The 24142-nt window shown below is 38.8% G+C and overlaps 3 protein-coding genes across 3 annotated transcripts in view; all 3 read left to right on the top strand.

Moving 5' to 3' along the window:
- Window positions 1–24142, top strand: part of LOC141761342 (uncharacterized) — a 251683-nt gene that overhangs the window by 37679 nt on the left and 189862 nt on the right. The gene's annotated exons all lie outside the window — the stretch shown is intronic.
- Window positions 1761–23421, top strand: LOC141761249 (uncharacterized). Its single transcript, XM_074624579.1, has 16 exons — window positions 1761–1924; window positions 4674–4776; window positions 5282–5623; window positions 6835–7128; window positions 7228–7359; window positions 18942–19117; window positions 19449–19541; window positions 19716–19820; window positions 20506–20601; window positions 20708–20803; window positions 21064–21108; window positions 21323–21436; window positions 21643–21726; window positions 21921–22037; window positions 22580–22714; window positions 23410–23421. Exons 1-16 carry the CDS (start codon window positions 1904–1906, stop codon window positions 23419–23421), a joined length of 1965 nt encoding a protein of 654 aa, XP_074480680.1. The 5' UTR covers window positions 1761–1903.
- On the top strand, window positions 15173–18624 carry LOC141761250 (butyrophilin subfamily 2 member A1-like). Its single transcript, XM_074624580.1, has 5 exons — window positions 15173–15198; window positions 16267–16369; window positions 17718–18041; window positions 18210–18497; window positions 18611–18624. Exons 2-5 carry the CDS (start codon window positions 16273–16275, stop codon window positions 18622–18624), a joined length of 723 nt encoding a protein of 240 aa, XP_074480681.1. The 5' UTR covers window positions 15173–15198; window positions 16267–16272.

Genomic DNA, 24142 nt, shown 5'->3' with positions numbered 1-24142 from the left:
ACCTACAGGTGAACCTACAGGTGAAACAAACTGTTTTTCTACAGTCAGTCTATGGAAGCAACACGTCTCTGGAGCGTCGTCGTGAAAGATGTGAGTAGCCTACATTTGACTACACTTACTGTGCCTGTAGTTAAACGCTGTAACGGTAATAAACTAAACATTTACCCTGTCTTGTTTTATTTCTTTTTATTGTAATTGGCACAAGGCTGTCATCATCTCATCTCATTAGCAAACACTGTTTTGACTGTCAACGATGTTAAATCTAACATTGAGCTATTCTGTACTGCGTAACATTGTTATGTTAGACCCGTGTTGCTGCATGTGAGCGGAGTTGTTCAGCTCTAAAGCTCATTCAAACTCATTTGAGGACAACCATGCTAGACAACAGACTAAGCCATTTAGGTTTGCTAAGTATTGAGTCAAGAAGAGCGAGGGCACTCAACATGGATGATTTTATCAAAGTGTTTGCAAGCAAACACAAGAACAGGCAAATTGCACTGTTTTAACCCTCCTGTTTTCCTCAGGTCAAGGAAGGAAGAAGGGAGGGAGGAAGGACGGAATGAAGAACAGAGGAAGGACAGAGGGAGGAAAGAAAGAGAGAAGGACAGGAAGACGGGAGGGAGGAAGGAAGCAAGGAAGGAAGGAACTGTCAAAACAGATTGGGTCTCTTGAATGGTAATACTAGGTAATACTAGAGTAACCAACACTAGCACATGTAAAGCTTATAATTTGTTTGGTTAAATAATTTGTTCAAAGAGGCGTATGTATTCTAAATATGTTTGCACTTTATAGGCGGAGAGTGACTGTGTTTTTTAATGTGCATTGTTTTCTTATGTTGGCTTTTGGAGTCACAGGTTATTTTGTAGCATTATTACTGTAACAAATCAGTGTTGAAACAAGATTTGTTACAAGTGATGTAAGCTTTTTTTATGCACACATAAGCTCTGGTAAGATCAGCTATCTCTGTTGATAAAATATTCTACACGGTCAGTACCTCCAACCATTTACATTGTTGCACATGTAAAGTTTTGCACAGTTTTGTCAAGTAAATATTTTGCCCAAAGAGTCTTATTTATTTTAATTTTGTTGGCACTTTATAAAGTGACTGTTTTAGAATAAGGATTTTCTTTTGTATGTAACCTACTTTGGGAATTTACAAATTATTTTGGCATTATTTAACAGTTCACTTTACAATGTTAAAACAAGATTTGCTGGTATGTGAGGAGGGATGTGACTTTTGTTTATACCTGGGAGTTCAGGTTTCTCTGTTGCTGAGAATACTACAGTAACTTACTACACTGTGGCACATGTGACAAGTTTTGTCGAGTAAATGTTTTGCCCCAAACAGGCTTATTTATTGTAATTTTGTTGGCACTTTATACAGAAAGTGCATTGTCTTTTTTGTATGTACTGTATATCATACCTTGGAAGGTTGTTTTGAGGTTAGAATAAAGTATGGTAGTTTTCAATCACATTTGTATGTTGCCTTTTCCTGAATGTTGTGACTAGTAGGTCTGTTCTTGCTTGCAGTGTTAGTAAGTGAAGTAGATATGGGTTGTGGAGACAAAAATGGTAAATTAATGCTATGCCGACACCTGGTTGTGTGTGTGTATTTTCTTGTGTGTGTGTGTGCGTGCATACGTGAGTGTATATGTCTGTGCGCAGGCGCTCCTGCTCACACTTCATGCCACCCCCGCATAAGTCAGTGCCCCACTGGTGCCACCCCTATCAAAAATGTCTGGACACGCCCCTGTACGGGAGCTGGGATCAACGACAGACGCACTTCCCGAGGGCTTGGTGATAACGCTCTCCTGCACTACGAAGCGAGTTCAACATACCCGGGGTGTCTTCTGGTTATCTGGCTTCACTTAACATAACATCCGAGATCTCACTAAACTCTACTATGAAGCTGGTTATCAACTCGGTAAGTCAACTCAGGGTTTCTCAGTCTGGATATGAGCGCGTTCACATGAACGAGGAGGTGTTTACAGAATCTGACCAATCACAGACATGAACAAGACTAAAGACTGACTGACTGACTGACTGACTGACTGACTGACTGACTGACTGACTGACTGACTGACAGCAGACAGAGAGACACATTTAACAAAGGAAGAAACTATATTAGAACAAATACGAAGAAGTTAAACTCTTAATCAGACTAACAGTAACACAGATGAAGCTGCCAACTGCAGAAAGAACAGCTGGAAAAAGAAAAAACTCCAGATGTGTGAATGTGTAAATTAACAGATTTATTAATTTAGAGGAACACTCAAATGTCAGATATAGTCATCTAAATATAAATAACTTTTCAGAGTGTAATAGATGAATAGATTACACCTAGTTTACACTGTGAGTATGATGTTGCGTCTTTCAGCTGTGTTCCTCCTCTCTGACGGTGTGAAACGGACTCAAGAGGAAGTAAAACTAAATAAATATAAAAACATAATTCAAAGCTTTAAACACCCTCAACATAAAGTCTGCTGTTCTTCCTGCATTTCTCAGTTTAAACTGTGTTGTTTTTATTATGATTATGACTTAAACTTCTTCATATTTGTGTAATATTATCATACAAACACAGCACAGAGCTCTGATGGGTCAGTAGGAGGTGCTTTCATAGAAGTTGATCTCTTATCTGGAACATAACCTGCTCCAGAACAGGTTAGCCGTTCAGCATCAGTGACCATGGAGATCTACCCTGATAAGAAGTGAACCAGTTTCGTAGTCCAGGCCTCTGGTGAGATAGCAGGCCTAACAACTACTTCCTGAACTCTCCCCCTTTCTAAATTACTAAGACAATAAAATGATATTGATATTATTCCTGGTGGTTTTGATTGAAGCTGTAATATTTTATTCTAGTGATCAGTTACAAACACTCTGAGACCCACAGCAGAGCCGTCTGTTTTTAGGGGGTCCAGGGGGTCTTTAGGGGGTCCAGGGGGTCTTTAGGGGGTCCAGGGGGTCTTTAGGGGGAGATAGCAGGTCAACAGTAGATGTCACATAGAAGTGGTGTACATCATCTGAAAGCTGAGAGCCTGGAGATTAATTTGCGAGTCAGCTCAGCACTGTGAGTCAAGTTGTTCTAGTCATAAATAAACATGAATTAGATGAATTGTAAAAATGTGTTTAGAACATTATGATAGAAGTCTATGATGTCCATCTCCATGCTCTATCAAGTCTCATAAGTTGTTGCAGCAATTTTTTCGGATTGATACCATTTGTTACACAGATTTTTTTACCATTGGAGAATTGATGAAAAGTCATGCTGTGATTTGAGATCAAAAACTTTTGACATTTGGAGATTTCTTCAACGTTTTTTTGGTGATTGGATGGCGAGCACTTCTGTTGTGTAAACGTCTCAGAAACCCCCTTATTGATCAATCTAGCAAGGAAAGCCATTCATCCTCTGAATGCTCTAGGTCTCTAGTCTGATCCATCCATCATCTGAATGCTCTAGGTCTCTAGTCTGATCCATCCATCCTCTGAATGCTCTAGGTCTCTAGTCTGATCCATCCATCCTCTGAATGCTCTAGGTCTCTAGTCTGATCCATCCATCCTCTGAATGCTCTAGGTCTCTAGTTTGATCCATCCATCCTCTGAATGCTCTAGGTCTCTAGTCTGATCCATCCATCCTCTGAATGCTCTAGGCCTCTAGTTTGATCCATCCATCCTCTGAATGCTCTAGGTCTCTAGTCTGATCCATCCATCCTCTGAATGCTCTAGGTCTCTAGTCTGATCCATCCATCCTCTGAATGCTCTAGGTCTCTAGTTTGATCCATCCATCCTCTGAATGCTCTAGGTCTCTAGTCTGATCCATCCATCCTCTGAATGCTCTAGGTCTCTAGTTTGATCCATCCATCCTCTGAATGCTCTAGGTCTGTAGTTTGTGGCTGTTAAGTTTGAAAGTGACATATAATACATAACATGTGGAAGCTCAGGGGGGAACTACATCAGCTGTTACTACATGATGTGCACTACAAACTAAATATAATGCATGAGCACTCTGCAGTAGATAAAAGAAGTGAGAGCCAAAGTCAACAGCCTGTAAATGATTCAATTAACTTCTATTCTTAAACTTGGTATCACTTTATCGACATTAAAAGTGGGTCTGCATTCAGAGTCGTGGGCTCTGTAGTATAATACTCTGTAACAGATATTTAAGTCTATTTTAAAACCGGTGTAAAACATTGAAACCATCGAGGAAACGTCTTTCAAATGTTGAGTAATTGTGTTGATTATTTTAAATTCAACCAGCCTTTAGTTTTTATGATTATTTTAAATGGACGCTTGTTAGTTTTGACAGCAACATTTTTTTTAATCATTTTTATAGCAGTCAGTGGACTTTGTATCTCACGTAAAGAGCTCTAATGAAGGATAAACTATTGAACGAGTTTGGCAGAATCAAAGCACTTTTAAAATTCATTAAGGAGTAGTCTCTGCCATGTTGGTATGAAAAGTTAAAGCATATCTCAGTTTTAACTGCCCCATACATAGATAGTATCCATATGAACTCTCTATAGGACCGTCTGTGTTGCAGAAGTGAAAGTTCAACTATATTACATGGACACATCACAGTATTAATGGTATTGTTTTTACTGGATTAGTTATTTTGCTGCTTTCCAAAGCATATATTTTTTCCATATGATGTATCGCTGCTCTCATTTGATTTTCAGAGCTTTAAGATGCTTCCCCAGAGGACCGGACTGTCCCTTCAGTCTCCACTCAGACCCATCAGTGTTTTGGTTTTCCATCTTCTCCTAACACACTCTTGTAGAGGTAACTCACACACAAACTATTAAAGTCACACAGCGAGGCCTCGAATCACACACAATTCCTAAATCATATCAAAATATACAATTAAATGAAAGCTTAAAGACTGATGTTCAGTGTTTTTGGACACTCTCACAAAAACATGATGTCATTGGTTCTTGAAGCTTTTGCTTTGTTTCAGAAAACTGAAGTGTTTCAATGTCATGTATAACCACATGTTGTCTACAGTTATTGACGTCATTATAAAGTGACATAATCACTTTTAACACTAAAGCAACTTGTGCTTTAGTTGCTACGAAAAACTGTTCAGGAAAAACAAATGAAATACATTGTAGTGAACATGTTGTAGATAGGATACCTTCTATATGAACAGTACTTTAGTAAAGTTACATTCCACTGCTGTCTGCTGCTATTAGCACAGTATCATAATGTACAACAAGCCTTATAGAAATGAACATATTTAACTTACTTCCTACTGCAGGAATGAATTAACATATCTATTTCTTTCCAGGTCAGTCTCAGATGATTGGTCTATCTCAGCCAATAGTAGCATTAGTTGGCGATGACATCATTTTGCCATGCCATCTGGAACCTGCAGTGGATGTTTCTGCCATGACGTTGGAGTGGACGAGACCCGACCTGAACTCTATAGCTGTCTTTATGTGGCGTGCTGGCAAGGACCTCGTACATGTTAAAGATCTATCCTACACAGGAAGAACATCACTGTTCACTGATGGACTGAAGAACGGAAACATTTCACTGAAACTCTCCAAAGTGAAACTTTCTGATAAGGGGAGATACAAATGCTATGTTGCAGTCCTGGATAAAGAATCTTTGGTTGAGCTTGTTGTTGGTAAGTGGACACAGTGTATCTACACACACGAGTTGTGACTAGGTGAAATGAGGTTGCAGATATCTGTAATGAGGTCAGAAGGGGGCGGAAGCTATTCAAAAATACGATGGCGCTTCACTGCAGCCGTACGGGTTCATAAAGTGTGTCTGGAGACAATAAATCTACAACACGCTGTAAATTTCTACCACAACTCTCTAGTGAACAAAGCTCTCATTGGCCACAGCCGGCCGCACATTGAGACCGATGATATGTGTCCAGTTCAGAGGACTAAAGGCTGGTTGTGATTAAAGTGAGGTTGCAGCTCGTTGTCTACCTCACTACGGTTAGAAAGAGCCCTCGTTGGTGTTTTAACAACTTATGAGTTATTGATCCGGAGAGTCTGAATCTGTGAATATCTTTCACACTTTACCGAATTATCCAAGTTAGTAAAAGCTTCTGCTGACACTGTTCAGATGCTTTGTTGGGCCGATATCCAATGGGAAGCCTTGATGAGCAACGTCATGACAACAACTCTGACTAGTCATAATGAGGTTATAGATATCTGTAACTGTTATTTAGGATAGTCAGAACTGAACCACAGATATCTCTAACTGTCGTTTTGACTAGTCACAATGACGTTATAGATATCTGGAATAAGAACTCTGACTAGTCACAACTAGTCAAAACGCAATTGTGGATATCTCTAATTTTAATTACAGATAGTCAAGGTTAACTATTAAATGTTTAAACAGCTCGTCATAGTCAGCCAGTGATGTTGGGAGATGAAGAGCACAACGACATGAAACATCAGTATAAATGAGGGTTAAACACGTTTTATAAGAACAGCTCAGTTGTAGATGTCATGGGCAGAAAAGGTTTCTCACTAGGTTGAGTAGTGGACTGTATATGACACCTAACAGAGTTTAACAAACACATAATCTGATATTCAATAATCTAAGACCGGCTTTCCGATGCAAACTGTTTCTGAATTGTCAAGTTTTAGTATTGGCAGCAGTAAATACTTTATGTGACCCCTTTGACTTCAAGCAGCTTCATCATCAGTTCAGGGACCAACTGGGTTTATTTGCCGTGTAGAAACCATGGTCATCTCTGTTAGAATTAAGTTTAAAGGCAACGCTAATGCAGAGGATATTTATTATATACAATACTTTTAATTATTCATCTGGTGATTGTGTTGCTGACTTCTGTTTTAAATGTTTCCTTTTACTCAGCATCAGGTGCTGCTTCCTACCCGTTCATCACTTTAGCAGGGATTGATGAAGCCACCAGAGGAGTGATGTTAGACTGCAGGTCTGAAGGCTGGTATCCAGAGCCTGAGGTGTTGTGGCTGGACGGTGAGGGAAACCTCCTCTCTGCTGGACCTCCAGAGACAGTCAGAGGTCCTGATGACCTCTATACTGTCAGCAGCAGAGTGACTGTGGAGAAGACACACAGCAACAGCTTCACCTGTAGAGTCCAACAGAAGAACATCAACCAGACCAGAGAGGCACTAGTCCAGGTTCCAGGTAGAAATCATCATTTTTTTATGATGTGATTTTAGTTTCAGTTTCAAAAAGCAGAGGTCCAGTTTTCTATAAATGTTATTCTGTGTTTTATCTTTTCAGATGATTTCTTTAACGTCCAGTCCAGTTCTTCTCCCGTCATCACTGGTTTGGCTGTTAGTTTGGCTGTTTGGATCATCATGTTTATTCTGTTGCTTCTCTTTGTTGTGTGGAAATGGAGACTAAACAGAATCAGTAAGTCACACATTTATTAATAAAAGTTATTCTCACAGGTTTTATGGCGAATAGTGATATGAATTTTGTAAATTCAATTTTAATTGGAAATGAACATTTCTGTATTTTAAAGGTTATGGTGATGATAAAAAAATTTGATGGCATGTCTACTTTTATTTCCCATTAGGCCAATTCAGTCTTATTTTTATAACCCATTTTATACTTCATTTTAGACTCAAATGTCTCTGTGATTTCTTAAAATGAACGTAAGTGGCTTTAACTCTCCTTCCTTTTTTTTTACACAAAGAGACACAGAGAAACCCCCTGGATCACACTGAGAAAGGAGAAAAGAAGAACTGCTCTGAAATTAATAAAACTGAATATCAGTGTGTCTCTGAAGAAAGAGAGAGAAAGACGCTCATGACAGGTGAAACGGTGGAAATGGAGTTTTTGGAGGGAAACGGGCAGAAGAAGAGCAAACATGTAAGTAAAGAATCAGGACATTACTTCAGTAGAGGGAGAAAAAGAAAAGAAAAAAAAATAACGTTTTAATCTGAGCAAGTTAAGCAATATATAGGATCCGTGTTTTCAAATAACTAAGAAGAGAACAAGAGCAGTGATGACTGAGAGCTAACTTTAACTGATGTTCAGAGTTTCAAGAGAAATGGAACAGAAGAGACACGATTCAGACAAAGAGATGAAGATGTGAGCAAACGTTAGAGGAGATTAAAATACAGAAATAAGAGAGATGAGCCAGAAATGCAAAGAAAACATGTTGTGTGGTGTCTTCACTGATATTATAAAATCATATCTTATCATGTCTGTGTTCATCTTTGCCCTCTCAGAAGAGATCTGAGCAGCAGCTCCAGGAGGAGCAGAAGAGGAGGGAGGAGAAGAGGATGGAGGAGAAGAGGAGGGAGGAGAAGAGGAGGGAGGAGCAGGAGAGGATGGAGGAGAAGAGGAGGGAGGAGCAGGAGAGGATGGAGGAGAAGAGGAGGGAGGAGCAGGAGAGGATGGAGGAGAAGAGGAGGGAGGAGAAGAGGAGGGAGGAGAAGAGGAGGGAGGAGCAGGAGAGGATGGAGGAGAAGAGGAGGGAGGAGCAGGAGAGGATGGAGGAAGCTGAGAAGGAGGTTCAGACCCTGCATTTTTGTTTTATTTGATGCCTGTTGGTTTTTGTTGTTTGGATTATTCAGCTGGATTTATGAAAGCTCGCTTTTATTTAAAAACTACCTTTTCTGCCTGTAACTCTGCGTTTGGGTCCCCCTGTGAATTCATAACCCTGACAACATGTCTCTCATTGTCTCTCTCCACCTTGTCTCTGTCCTTCCAGATAGAAACTAAAAGAGCTGAGCTGCAGCAGCTCCATGAAGAGAAGAAGAGGAACGAGAACGAGCTGCAGAGCCTGAAGGAAGAGCTGGAGAAGAAGAAGAAAGAGGTTCATGTCTTCATCTTCATCTCTCTATTATTAATACAGAATCAATAGAGACAGAGATAGATCAGGTTGAATGAGTTCTCTCCTCTGAGCCTCTAACCTGCAGACAGACTCTCAACTCAACATTTCTGCTGTTTGAGGAACACTAGATGATCAAAGTGTTTACTGAGATCCACTTGACTGAATATGAAGCTACTTGTTCATATTGTACTCAGTGAAACTGAACCATCAGGTTGAATCATTACTCTCATGATCTAATGTGGTTCTCATGTGTCTCTTCATGTCCTCCTCCTTCCAGCTGGAGAGAACTAGAAAAACCCGTAGCTGCTTTTCCTTTTCTTTGGTAAGTGGTCATCATAAAGGTACAATATATACAATACATTTATATCATATACAGTATTTATATATATATATAAAATATCAAACACAGAGATAATCAGACTGGATTCATAAACAGATAAAACTGTGCAGCCCTGAAAGAGGTTCAGAACTTGTACATTATATACTGAGGGGGAAACATATCTTACATCCCACATGCTGCTGAAATGCAGAATTTATAATAATTTATATAGAGAGCTGAGCTTTCTCACTGGTTATTCAGCAGAAATCAGATGATTGGGGTGAATGGGTGATTGTATACGATGTTCAGTCACTTGTCTTAATATGATCCAGAGTCCCAGTCAGGAAGATCAGCAGAAGAAGGAAGTGGAGACACTGAAGGAGAAGTTGGAGAACCAACAGAAGGAATCAGACGCCAACATTCAGGAGGTTTATATCTTTTTCTCAAAATATGTTTTCTTTTTTTGGCTTCTCCATCTAAGTCTAATATATCTATATCTATATATATTGTCTCTCATCTTCTCTTTCCTCCCAGTTTAAAGACAAAGAAGCTGAAGTCCAGCAGCTCCAGGATCAGATTCAGAGGATGGAGACCAACCTGCAGACCCTGATGGAGTCCAACAACATAGAGGTTCATCTCTCTACCTTATCTTTGCTGTATCTATTGATATATCTAGTGTAGCTCTAATGAGGATGAACCACTGTCAACATGTGAAAGTTCAGTGTTGAGCAGGCTGGTTCACTGTGGAGGCAGAAATCACAAATCACTTAACTAAATAGAATAATTTTGTTCAGTTCAAGAATGCGTAATAACTAATTTTGGAGTTTGTTCACTTTGTCTCCCAAGCTAAGCGGCTGCATCTCTGTCTCCTAGTATTATAGGGGCAGCCCAGTCTCACGGTAAAGCATGTAATAGACCGGAAGAAAGTATGTCAGTGTCACGCTTTACCCCGCTGAGGCGTGAATATTACACGTCTGCATGAAGGTGCAGTGTTCTGTAGTGACGGTTGTAACGTGGAGTTTGTAGCATGTTGTGTCGTGACGGAAGTCTAACTTCAGAGCTAGTTACGTAGAATATAAAGTTAGAAAGACCACTTATGGTGGGCGGGTAGGGAAGTTGGAGGGTCCAACAAACACAGGACTCAAACGAGAGACCGGTGCTCCAGACCGGTGTTTTGTTTTGCAAGTTACCTTAGTGACGTTTGTCACGTTTTCTCTTAACCTCTCCATTTGTCCCCAGTTGGAAAGAAGCCGAGCCGCTCCAGTTCGCTCTTCCTCCTCTGGGGTAAGTGGTAGTTTTTATCTCATGTGTTTTTCTGGTCAAACATGTCTCTCATTGTCTCTCTCCACCTTGTCTCTAGTACTGAATGAAACTAAATGTCTCTCTTCATCTCTCTTTCCCTCCAGTTTGAGAAGAAGATCCAGGAGGAGACGACTAAAAGGGAGGAAGCTGAGAAAGAAGTGGAGAACCCAAAGAAAGAGGTGCAGACCAAGGTTATTTATTACCTTAAACACTGTTTATTAATGTATCTGTTTTCATCTCACTTTCTTTTAATCTGCTTCACAAATAATTGATATTTGTCTGAAACCAAAACAAATCAGAAAAAACATGAGAGCAAATCTGAGACTGAACAGACCACAAAGTGCCACAGCAGCTGTCCATAGAACAAGTCAGTATGACCTCTGACCTTTCTAAGTCTGAAGCAAACTTCTTTCCATTGACTTTGTTTGCTCTCGCACCACGTCTAAAATGTTCCTCCTGTCTGTCTGAACACACGACCTACTGTTAGAGGAACAGGTATTAACAATCAATACTGTTTAATATTTCTAAAAACAAACTAAATAGAAAAATGAGAATTTCACTTTGTCCAAAAATTCTCTTTAACAGCTTAAAAAGTCAAAACACAACTTCAGTCAGCAGTTAAACGGATCAGACCATCAATTCCTGCATTAATCTACTGCTGAAAGATCAACATCCGTCTGTTGGCTACTTCATTAGTGTTGAATGACTAATCTGTGTGTGTTGTATCTCTCTCAGGTAAACACAAGCAGATGCAATGTCCTGGAGGCTGATGATTCTCAGTCCTTTCATCAGGACAAGAGCAGCTCAGGCAGTCAGAGCTCAACCACAGAACCTCTCATTGTCATTGAGGTTGACAAACTGAGTCAATGTATCCATCTCAGAAACACGTCCCATCAGGTAATGTTGTTTTTTGTGTGTGTGGACACTGTATGAGTACTTTATAAGTGTTTATTATATGTCTAGCAATATGTTATCTAAGTGTATCCAGTGATGGGCCGTTCAAACCAAGCTAATGACCTAAAGCAAATAATCCTCATACAACGGTTTGTATAATATCTTACAAAAAGTTATTTCTCATTTTCCGTGTTTTTTTCCTACGAATGTCTGGGAACGCATGACGCAAATGTAAATTTCCACTACAGTCTTTTCAGAAAAGGAAACTACTTAGTTAGGTTTAGGTAACAAACCTACTTAGTTAGGTTGAGGAAAAGATTGACTTAGTAAGGTTTAGGCAACAAACCTACAGTATTTAGTTAGGTTTAGGAAAAGATTGACTTGGTAAGGTTTAGGCAACAAACCTATTTAGATTTAGGCCAAAACACTACTTAGTTAGGTTTAGGTAACAAATGTACTTAGTCAGGTTTAGGTAACAAATGTACTTAGTTAGGTTTAGGTAACAAATGTACTTAGTCAGGTTTAGGTAACAAATGTACTTAGTTAGGTTTAGGCAACAAAACTACTTAGTTTGGCTTAGGAAAGGATCCACTTGGTTAAGTTTAGGTGGTTTACGTGGGTTTACGTGACAAATAAATAAATATTGACATCTGGTTTCACACGGGACCCAGCCATCGACCTCCTCCCCACGCTGCGTTTGTCACTGTTTGTACGTCCTGGTTCACAGATTACGTAGATTGAATACAATTTAATTTTCTGGGATATACACAAATTACAATACATTACTTTTTGTAGGTATAGCTACGAACGGTGTATGAGAACAGCCTGCCTGCTGTTTACCTGAGAATACACTTTCTCTTGTTTTCATGTCATTTATAAACACAACAAATTCAACTGTAACATTCATTCATTAGTCTTTCTTTCTCTCATCCTCCCTACCCTGCCAAATTTCCCTTCTGTAGGACCAAAAACTGGGAGAATGGGAATTAGAAGGAGAGTTCAACAATTCAAAACCCTTCACATACAAATTTGATCGTTTATTCACACTCAGGTCTAGAAACACTGTCAAAGTGAGTCGTTAATGATTTCTTAATTCATGTTGTTGCTATTGTCCTTTTCGTTCTTCTGTCTTTCACCATTGTTGTTGAGTTCCATTTGAAACTAAATTTAATAATAATAATAATGCATTGGGGCTGCACGGTGGTGCAGTGGTTAGCACTGGCGCCTCACAGCTAGAGGGTTGCAGGTTCGAATCCGGCTTGGGACCCTTCTGTGTGGAGTTTGCATGTTCTCCCCGTGTTAGCGTGGGTTTTCTCCGGGTACTCCGGTTTCCTCCCACAGTCCAAAGACATGCAGGTTAGGTTAATTGTGGACTCTAAATTGCCCGTAGGTGTGAATGTGAGCGTGAATGGTTGTCTGTCTCTATGTGTCAGCCCTGCGATGGACTGGCGACCTGTCCAGGGTGTACCCTGCCTTCGCCCAATGTCGGCTGGGATCGGCTCCAGCCCCCCCGCGACCCCTAACGGGATAAGCGGTTGCAGATGGATGGATGGAATAATGCATTGTTACTTTGATTATTTAATGATTTAACTTACTGCTCATAAGTCTGTGACCTTTGCATTTTACAGATGTGGGTCCCAAATTATGGTTCCAATTATCCTCCCTCTGACCTGGTGTGGAATGACCTGAAGCCCTGGAGCAATAGAGACAAACTGCAGTTCACCCTCTTCAACCACGCTGGAGAGATCCAACATCAATTCAGTTTATAGTCACTGAAGGATATTAATTAATTTCCTTTTTTTTGTGTGCCTACTTCTTTTTTCTTTAGCTTATCTTACCTTTTAGCTGCTTTTATCAGCAACAGGAAAGGGTCATGAGAGAAAATTCCCACATTAACTAACATTATAAATCAGAAACATCATGACTCAGATCTTAATGCAAAAACACATATTATAGTAATGACCAGTGAACATTAAGTCACATTACTTTTTGATGTGGGAGCAACTAAATGTAATATCAAATCAAACTTCATTACATTTTGTTTGAAAAAATGTAACTGTTTTATTGCTGCTGCATTACTGGAGAACATTCTTCATTGTTAAGGCAAATATATATATCATCATCATCATCATCAAATGTTATAAAGACAAAGAGTAAAACAAATTAATCTCAAAATCTAAATGTGAGGTAACGTAACTCAGGAACTTGTATTTTATATGTTTACCAGATTGAATATTTGTATTAGACCTCATCAGATCTATGTTTTTCTACTTTTTGTATTGTTTTTAATTCAATTCAATATACTGTATATTTCCATACTGCATTTTCTGTAATGAAGATATATAAAGATAAATGTTTGATATTTGATTCGATGTTTGAGTCCAGATGCTGATGTACATATTTGAGAAATATTTGCTTTGGGAAATGTCAAGTGTTTTCTTTTACAAATAAAAATCTTTATACATAAGGATATAATTTTGCATCTGGTATTGGTACATTCTGTTTACATTGTACATTCATTCACAAAGAACATTATGAAAGACTTGGATATAAACAGGTTTTTGGGTATATACAAATATCTCCGACCTTTTCACGAAGGAGGTTGAAGGAATGAAAGAGGGAGGCTGTGTCCACCATCGGTTACGTTAATCAGAGTATGAATGGCTGCATGTAAACGTGAATATCAGTGCAATATTCATTTTCATTAGCCATGTATACAGCATATAGGAATATTGTCTTTTTCGGAATAAGGGCAAAAAAATGAATATTGTGTGCACGTAAACGTAATCAATGCTGTTGCTGATTTAAATGCAGTTTTCCATGTGTGTGTCCTTTATTCGGCTAAGTAGAGCCCAATTCCCCCCCCCCCCCCCCCCATATCACCATTAGCAGAAGCATATTTATGAATTCGCAAAAAGAATGAAATTGCCCGATTACGGACTTGTTTGTTTTTCTGAAATCTTTTGTAACTCCATCACTCGTCATGTGGTTGATTATCTAAACCCTCAAAAATACTACCATGCAATAATGAAATTAATTAACCCATCAAACTAAACCTTGGTTTCCTGTTGGTCAGGGATCGCATCACAAGCAGCAGAGTCATGCATACTGACCAGTAATGCTGCTGTAGAGCCAATACCCTTTGGTGTAGCAGGTGACTGTTTCCACTAATGTTCAAACACAGCTACATGATATTCAGGATCCTCCAGGGCAACTACAGTATTTACAGATATCAGATATCCTTGTTTCTCTCTTGTATCTTTGTATTTCACTTCCAGGTTCTTTGCCAGCCACAAACACTGAATAAAAATATGGCTGATACTGAAGGTGTTATGAGAATTGAAAGTCCTATCCTGCCTCCTGCAGTAAAATAGCAGGCCTGTAATCTGCCTTAATGAACATTTGCTTCTCCTAAACTGTCAAAACAAAGAGCCGGTGTTAGTGTTACTATGATACCGACTAATGTATGTATTATTTTGTAACCGGTTAACTGGCAAATGAGGCCAAAGTTCAGGTGATCATAAACCGAGGCACTCAAAGAGAAACAGACATGTCTGGTTTGAATCTTGACACTGCATGTTTTATATATCTGTAATAATTGTAATTTTAAGTGCAGGAGTCTGCATATTAATGTGGCTTTAATGGTGAGTTTGATGATGAAACATTGCAACAGAAAGAAATGTCTCTTGCGGTTTCAGAGACATTTGCACACTGGAAACAATACAACATTGAATAAGTACTAATAGAAGTTATGAAGAAGGAATGACTGAGCCGTTGCTAGATTTGCAAATGAGGCAGTTGATAATCAAACTAAAGGTCGGGAAACTATCAATGATTTACAGACTTTGCCACATAGTCATGTGAGGAGACTGGGACGAGCAACATTCAACAGGTTTGTCTGACATTTAATCTAAAATACATTAGAAACCTTTATAAAAACTGTGTCTGCATTCTGAGTTTTGGTCTCTCTCAACTACAACTCCACTTGAGAACAGATAATACCGTTTTATAGCCTTTGTGTTTGAGGGAAAATTGCATGCAGACGCAAAATGTATTTCAAATGTAAGTCAATTACAGTTGAATTGTTTTCATTTCAACAGCCTTGAAATGTTATTTGAATTTTGAGCATTTTAACAAGACACCTGTTTTAACACAAAGCTACTTACTGTGACAGTCTTTATTGTGATTATAGTAATGTATAGGAGATATTTGACTTTGTAACATGGAAAGGTTTCAAGTATAACTAACTGAGCTTCAAAACACATGTTATGTTCACTGTGGGATGCTTTAAAATCTTAAGCAACAAAAGTGAGAGTAAAAAAAGTCATGACACTTTGTAAACATTTGTAGAAGAGTTGGTATCTGCAGAGTTTGTGTGAATCAAACAGTGGATATAATATGATGACATATAATATGTGTAACTTACTAGTAGAGCACAGAATATGGCATTTCACGTGCAACAAGAATGCTGTTCTTGCTTTTGGCGTGTCATGTTTACACCTTGAGTCTGTATTGACTGCAATGTAAAAACATTAAATACGCCACGCTCAGAGCTAGTGATGCAGAATAACACAAACTCAGGACTTTCAACCAGGACACCGGTGATTGAGTGCCTGAGTGTTGTTGAGTTATTTTGAAGTTACGTTAATGACGTTAATGACGTGTTTTTGAGTGACATATTTTACTTAGTTTACATTCTTATTTTAAGCCCAACCTTGATGTTTTTCCTAGACCTATCTGCAGTCGTTACTGTAGTTTTGTTGCGAGGGGTAAAAATGACACACGAAAATGCTAAAGTGCGGAATGCCTTCCCATGAGATTGGATTGTTTCAGGCATTCTTTTTTTAAAGCATGTTTAGGTATTACTTCATTGTTGGTTCAAGTGTTACATAAAGAAGTATTAAAAAGCTCTACTCCCTGTAAGTTAACATTGTTATCACTGGTTTCTGTTCATTTTCAGAGCTCCATGATGCTTTTCAACACAGATGGAAAAACCCTAAATACTCATCTCAGAACACTCCATGTTTTGGTCTTCGTCCTTCTCCTAACACACTTCTGTAGAGGTAACTTACACACAAATACAGTCTCAATGGATCACTTTTATGTCACTAATAAGTCAATACTATGGGGTGATCACCAGAGCTAGTCTATCTCTACTGTCTACCATCAATAAAGGCTAAAATGCTAGAAATATTATCTTTTGGCTCTAATATAATGTCAAAAGAACTTTGCTGCAGAAAACACTTGATTGCTCAAGCACAATAGAAAAGTATAATAAAGGAAAATAATGTATCTTATAGAGACGCAAAGCCCCTTCCGGTGGACCCCAGGGGACCTTATTTTAGGAAAAATAAGAACGGTAGTCAACATTTGAATTGCATCATGAATCACACATATGATTTTTGTCAATTTAAAACATAATTTTGCAAGTCAAGAAAGTCTCAGTTCTATCATTTAGTTTTATGTGAAACCGCTCAGTGAACTACATCTCTCGTACAAGTCACCAAAAGTTATTGCACTGGTCCATTGTGACCTCTATTTTGCACTTTTCCCACATGACATAACTCATTGCAAATATTCTAATATGACATCACTCATTGCACTGGTTTAATGTGTCCTCACTCACACATCATGGGGTTATGGAGGAGTAACTATAACTGTTTTACTTTTAAACATTTCTTCCCGTGTCTAGTTTCTAGTTCTGCTTAGGAATACACAACTGCAGTAAGGTCATTTATTTGTGTAGTGTAGAAAACAAGTAATTATACACTACTTCTTTTGGGGGGAATAAACCTAATCCCATCACGGCATCACTACCCCCTTTGATATAATACATCACGATGGAGTCTAATCGCCAAAGTCTTCTTATCATGCACCATGTAATGAATGATTGTTCATTCGATGTGGGATCTCTCCTGATTGAAATGATGTTCGTCAATTTAAAACACGTTTTTGCAAGTCAAGAAATAAACGTCACCAACCCTAGCTAGCTAGCTACCTTAGCTATGTTCCACGCACAGATGAACCGTTATCTGACCTGATGTGTTTTATCAGAGACTCCTGGTCTTTTTATCATCCGGGAAGAGAAAGAAGGATCCGACCCGTTGGCATCGTAGCTTCAGAGACATCACTACCGCGCTTTTGGTTGTTTCGTCTTTCTAATTACGTATTTTCACAGTCTGATACTTACTGATAACAAACTGTGACTTTCTTGACTTGCAATATTATGTTTTAAATTGACAAACATCATAATGTGTGATTCATGGAGCAATTCAAATGGGATCAAAAAAATATGTCTTGTTGGCTACCGTTCATATTGCTTTCCAAAATAAGATCCAATACTGACTTTGCCTCTCTATTGGAGTTGATAACTTGTACTTCCTTTATTAAACTATAAATTTGTCTTTCCAGGCTCATCTCAGCCAATAGTAGCAACACTTGGCGATGACATCATTTTGCCATGTCATCTGGTACCTGCTGAAGATGCTACTGACTTGACGTTGGAGTGGACGAGGCCTGACCTGAACCCCAGGTTTGTCCATGTGTGGCGTTCTGGTCAAGAACTCGTGAGTAAAAAACACAAATCCTTCGAGGGAAGAACATCACTGTTCCTCGACGAGCTGAAGTCTGGAAACATTTCACTGAAACTGTCCAAAGTGAAAATCGCCGATCAGGGAAGATACAGATGTTTTATTCCAGGACTGGACCGGCAATCTTTTGTTGAACTAGTTGTTGGTAAGTGCATGATATGTATGTTTGTGGTGCATGTTTTGCTCTTTTTTAAAGCCTCCTTGTGTCATTAGATAGCCACCTTTCAGGATGTTCAAATAATCTTAATTTGGCGATGCACTATGTAAGCGCTCCACTTACACTGTTTTACATTTTCCTTTTGCTCACCATCAGGTGCTGCATGCTCACCCGTCATAAGTTTAGCAGGGATCGATGAAGCCACCAGAGGAGTGATGTTAGACTGCAGGTCTGAAGGCTGGTATCCAGAGCCTGAGGTGTTGTGGCTGGACGGTGAGGGAAACCTCCTCTCTGCTGGACCTCCAGAGACAGTCAGAGGTCCTGATGACCTCTATACTGTCAGCAGCAGAGTGACTGTGGAGAAGAGACACAGCAACAGCTTCACCTGTAGAGTCCAACAGAAGAACACCAACCAGAACAGAGAGGCACACATCTTTATTTCGAGTAAAACAATATTATTTTTTATGATGTGATTTTAGTTTCAAATAGCAGAGGTCCAGTTTTCTATAAATGTTATTCTGTGTTTTATCATTTCAGATGATTTCTTTAACGTCCAGTCCAGTTCTGCTAACATCATCACTGGTTTGGCTGTTAGTTTGGCTGTTTGGATCATCATGTTTATTCTGCTGCTTCTCTTTGTTGTGTGGAAATGGAGACTAAACATAATCAGTAAGTCACAAATTAATGAGTAAAAGTTATTTTTACAGGTTTTATGATGTTGATAGAAAATGTGATGGTATGTCTACTTTTATTTCCAATCAGTCAAATTGTTAGGTGTTTTATTTTTATAACCCATTTTATACCTCATTGTAGACTCTAATGTCTCATATGCTGTGATATGAACATGTCTTTTATACTTATTAACTCCGTCTTTATGTTTTCAAACAGAGACCAAGAGAAGCTGCAGGGATCAAACTGAAAAAGGAGAAAAGAAGAACGGTTCTGAAATTAACAAAACTGTAGAGCAGTGTGTCACTGAAGAAAGAGAGAGAGAGCAGCTCATGACAGGTGAAACGGTGCAAATGGAGGTTCTGAAGGGAAACGTGCAGAAGAAGAGCAAACATGTAAGTAAAGAAACAGACTTTACTATAAATAAAATCTGATCTGAGCAAGTTGAGCAACAAACAGGAGCTGTATTTTCAAAAGAACTAAGAAGAGAACAAGAGCAGTGATGACTGAGAGCTACCTTTAACTGATGTTCAGAGGTTCAACAGAAATGGGACAGAAGAGACACGATTCAGACAAAGAGATGAAGATGTGAGCAAACGTTAGAGGAGATTAGAATACAGAAATAAGAGAGATGAGCCAGAAATGCAAAGAAAACATGTTGTGTGGTATGTTATATAATAAAATCATGTCTTGTGTCATGTCTCTGTTCATCATCTCTCCTCTCAGTTTAAGAAGAAGAGATCTGAGCAGCAGCTCCAGGAGGAACAGCAGAAGGAGGTTCAGATCCTGAAAGAGGAGCTGGAGACCAAGAAGAATGAGGTTCATCTTCACTTTAATAATATAACACATTGATTTCAGTTTGAAGTCACATTTTGTCATCTGTAGTGTAGATCAAACCTAACGTAGTTTGTGCAGGTTACGACCAGATCCAAATAAATTAATAATTCAACATGTCTCTCATTGTCTCTCTCCACCTTGTCTCTGTCCTTCCAGGTAGAAACTAAAGGAGCTGAGCTGCAGCAGCTCCATGAAGAGAAGAAGAGGAACGAGAACGAGCTGCAGAGCCAGAAGGAAGAGCTGGAGAAGAAGAACAAAGAGGTTCATGTCTTCATCTTCATCTCTCTATTATGAATACAGAATCAATAGAGACAGAGATAGATCAGGTTGAATGAGTTCTCTCATCTGAGCCTCTAACCTGCAGACAGACTCTCAACTCAACATTTCTGCTGTTTGAGGAACACTAGATGATCAAAGTGTTTACTGAGATCCACTTGACTGAATATGAAGCTACTTGTTCATATTGTACTCAGTGAAACTGAACCATCAGGTTGAATCATTACTCTCATGATTTAATGTGGTTCTCATGTGTCTCTTCATGTCCTCCTCCTTCCAGATGGAGAGAATTCAAAAAACCCGTAGAATCTTTTCATTTCCTTTGGTAAGTGGTCATCATAAAGGTACAATATATACAATACATTTATATAATATACAGTATTTATATATATATATATATTTATATATATATCAAATATCAAACACAGAGATAATCAGACTGGATTCATAAACAGATAAAACTGTGCAGCCCTGAAAGAGGTTCAGAACTTGTACATTATATACTGAGGGGGAAACATATCTTACATCCCACATGCTGCAGAAATGCAGAATTTATAATAATTTATATAGAGAGCTGAGCTTTCTCACTGGTTATTCAGCAGAAATCAGATGATTGGGGTGAATGGGTGATTGTATACGATGTTCAGTCACATGTCTTAATATGATCCAGGGTCCCAGTCAGGAAGATCAGCAGAATAAGGAAGTGGAGACACTGAAGGAGAAGTTGGAGAACCAACAGAAGGAATCAGACGCCAACATTCAGGAGGTTTATATCTTTTTCTCAAAATATGTTTTCTTTTTTTGGCTTCTCCATCTAAGTTTAATATATCTATATCTATATATATAGTCTCTCATCTTCTCTTTCCTCACAGTTTAAAGACAAAGAAGCTGAAGTCCAGCAGCTTCAGGATCAGATTCAGAGGATGGAGACCAACCTGCAGACCCAGATGGAGTCCAACAACATGGAGGTTCATCTCTCTACCTTATCTTTGCTGTACCTATTAATATATCATGCATGAAGGAGCAGTGTTTTATAGTGACGGTTGTAACGTGGAGTTTGTAGCATGTTGTGTCATGACGGAAGTCTAACTTCAGAGCTAGTTACGTAGAATATAAAGTTAGAAGGACCACTTATGTTGGGTTGGTGGGGAGGTTGGAGGGTCCAACAAACACAGGACTCTAACCAAGTCAAGTCACGTCTTTTTTTAACCTCTCTATTTGTCCCCAGTTGGAAAGAAGCCGAGCCGCTCCAGTCCGTTCTTCCTCCTCTGGGGTAAGTGGTAGTTTTAATTTCATGTGTTTTTCTGGTCAAACTGTTGAACTGCAGAGTTTCTAACAGGAACAGCTGAGTGACCTCAACATTACTGAAAATGCAAAATTCACACAAATCAGACCATGAGATATATTTAATATTCATGATTTCATTCCCTAATAAGAGACATGTCTCTCATCTTGTCTCTAATCTCTGTCTCCTCTCTCTCTTTCAGTTTAAGTGGCCGATTGTCTCCAGACAGAAGATCCAGGATGAGCAGCAGAGGAGACACGAAGCTGAGAACAGAGTTCAGATCCTGGAGGAGGAGCTGCAGACTAACATCACGGAGGTTAGTGTTTGTATTCTCCAATAAAGGTTTCTCTTCCAAAATTAGAACATTATGGTTTTGAAATAATAATACAAAACAACGTTACTGAGAATGTTTATCTGGGGTTTCTGATGTACATGAATGTGTTTCTTTACAGGCCTTTTATCTGTTAGTGTTGTCTTGTTCCTTTAAAATATATTCTATTGAAGGAATGTGTCTCTACTCAGCTCCAGGATGAACAGCACAGGAGACACCAAGCTGAGCCAGAAGTTCAGATGAAGGAAAAAGAGCTGCAGGACAACACGGCCATGGTTAATTATTTTACTTTCAACAATGTATTTAGCTGTTTTTCTCCTTTTCTATATCTTCTCATCAACATAGTGATTTGTTTCCAGCCATGTCATTGTTGTGTTTTTAGGTGTGATTGTGTTGTGTTATCACTCCATGGCTGAAAGTAGAGCATGTCTCTTATCTAGTCTTTCTTCTTGTCTCTCTTCTCTACCAGCTGGAGGGAAACCAGGCTGATATCCACAGTCAGCTCCTACAGGAGACACAGAGAAAGGAGGACGCTCAGAGGGAAGTGGAGAAACTGAAGAATGAGTTGGAGTCCCAGAAAAAAGAGGTTAATATGATCATTATTAACTTTCTGGATTTAGATGACTGACACACCTACTTTGTTCTTCCCACTTTCACTCCTTAATTGTGTGCTGACAAGATTAAAGTCCCTCTACTGCTGTTTATTGGTTCACAGAAAATAAATCAACAAAAACACATATTGCAACGTTTTTGTGTTTAACTGAGACGAGTGAGATGAAAACACTATTCACAGATATCAAGCAGATGAAAGTCCACTGTATTTAACCAGGTTTAACAATACAGAAAAAGTAATGTGACTACTGGAACATATCATCAGTTCATAATGATGTCCATAAGCAATTTAACACAAGTTAAAAGTCATGAAGAATCGAGGTGATAAAACAATGTTTAGTATCTTTTAGAGCAGTTAAAGAGTCCAGCGTCTCCAGGACCTCATACTGAACATCAGGGTCAAACACTTCTCACATTAAAAGAAACACTAACAGATGAATATATGTTTATTGTGTATCTGTGTCTGATTATGATTTACTAACAGTTGAAATCAACATCCATCTGTCTGTCTGTTAGATGAAGCACAAACAAGCAGCTGACGCACAGATGAAGAAGAGTAATGAAGAGTGGAAGAATACTAATGAAGAGCTGAAGGAGACAAAACATCAACTGGAGATCAAGAAGGAAGAGATCAGCCAGCTGAAGAGAGAAGTACACACACACACACACACACACACACACACATAACTCTCATCAGAATGAAGAACAATGAAGATGTTTATTGTCACAAAAATATTTGCAGGATCTAAAAAGTGCTGAAAGACACATTAGAATACATGTTTCATAATAGAGTCCAATCTACTTCACACTAGGAGGGTGTAACGATCAGGACCAGAGGACATGCAGGGTCAAGATTAGTGCAATTTTGGACAATATTAATAAACTTTGAATAAACAAGTGACAGCACTCTGAGCTTTAGTTCTCTGCAGACTGAGTCCAGCATGTCATCAGCAGCAGGTCTTTACAGACAGCAGCTCATTGACTGAACTTCACTTCTGCTGCTGGATGCTGGATAGAATAACGTTACAACCAAACTAGTCTGAGTGGATAGTCTACAGGGACAGCACCACTCTGAACCTGAAACTCAACTAGTGGATGTTTCTACCATACTAACTTATAACTTTACCACCAGCTAAATACCTCCACTAATTAAATCCATGCTCTACTTTACAGGTTATGTCAAAGCAAGTAACTAATATGTCTATTTGGTAATTAATACATCTGATAAGTGTATTTCATCAGTGTTTCTGACCACTAGTAGTCAGACTTGGTGTGTTTTCTTCCGTGAACCAGAGTTTATTCTACTGGTGTTTCTGAGTAGTCGTGATGTGACTCAACTATATCAGGTGTATTACTGAGGACCAATGAAGAGCAGAGTTGAGTGTTTAGTTGTTTGTATGATCAGTTCTCTAGAAAGCTGCAAGCAGCAACACCACAGACCAAACATTCAGCCTGTTGTGAACAGACATGTTCTGGATAGACACTGAACTAGTAATACAAATGTGTATAACTATTCAGTTCCATTCTTCCTGCAGGTAGTAGGTATGGTATTGTATAACTCTAAAGCAGAAGCATCTCTGTATTCAGTATTGTTGATGTAACAGATGATAAATCAGTGTTATGTCTCCAGTATTAATCCACTCAGAGTAAACTGAGTCAAACTGTCTGAGTATGAACAGGTTTCATCATCCAGCTGATCACAATGAGAATTCATCCAGATATTAATGTGAACATTTACTTCATCTCTCCTCTCTCCCACTTTAACAAACAGCTCCATGATGAGCAGCAGGAGAAAGAGGAAGCTGAGAGAGATCTGAAGCAGCTGATGACCAAGAACACTGAGGTTCATCTTTTTACCAAATCATTGTTTTATCTTCTCCATGTGACTTTGATTTGTTGCTGAGACCAAGATGATCAAACTAACCATGAGAGCAAATCTGAGAATAACTGAAACACAAAGAAGTGAGACAGTAAATCTATTTATTCACATTAAATCTAATCTGTGATAAAATGTAATAAAGATTACATTTTTATTGATGTACTTTTTGTTCTGCTGAATCATAATGATGAGACTTACTT

The sequence above is a fragment of the Sebastes fasciatus genome, chromosome 22 (genome assembly GCF_043250625.1).
Source record: "Sebastes fasciatus isolate fSebFas1 chromosome 22, fSebFas1.pri, whole genome shotgun sequence".
In the NCBI taxonomy this organism is placed as follows: Eukaryota; Metazoa; Chordata; class Actinopteri; order Perciformes; family Sebastidae; genus Sebastes; species Sebastes fasciatus.
The sequence above is the reverse complement of the archived record's forward strand: the minus strand, read 5'-3'. Positions and strand labels throughout refer to the sequence as shown.

What these genes read in the sequence shown, in the direction of transcription:
- LOC141761250 (XM_074624580.1), top strand. Translation starts at nt 16,273, where the DNA reads ATGATGCTTTTCAACACAGATGGAAAAACCCTAAATACTCATCTCAGA. An exon ending in CCTAACACACTTCTGTAGAG is followed by an intron (nt 16,370 to 17,717) that starts GTAACTTACACA and finishes TTGTCTTTCCAG; the next exon opens with GCTCATCTCAGCCAATAGTA. An exon ending in TTTTGTTGAACTAGTTGTTG is followed by an intron (nt 18,042 to 18,209) that starts GTAAGTGCATGA and finishes GCTCACCATCAG; the next exon opens with GTGCTGCATGCTCACCCGTC.
- LOC141761249 (XM_074624579.1), top strand. Translation starts at nt 1,904, where the DNA reads ATGAAGCTGGTTATCAACTCG. An exon ending in TGGAGACCAAGAAGAATGAG is followed by an intron (nt 19,542 to 19,715) that starts GTTCATCTTCAC and finishes CTGTCCTTCCAG; the next exon opens with GTAGAAACTAAAGGAGCTGA. An exon ending in TGCAGACTAACATCACGGAG is followed by an intron (nt 21,437 to 21,642) that starts GTTAGTGTTTGT and finishes GTCTCTACTCAG; the next exon opens with CTCCAGGATGAACAGCACAG.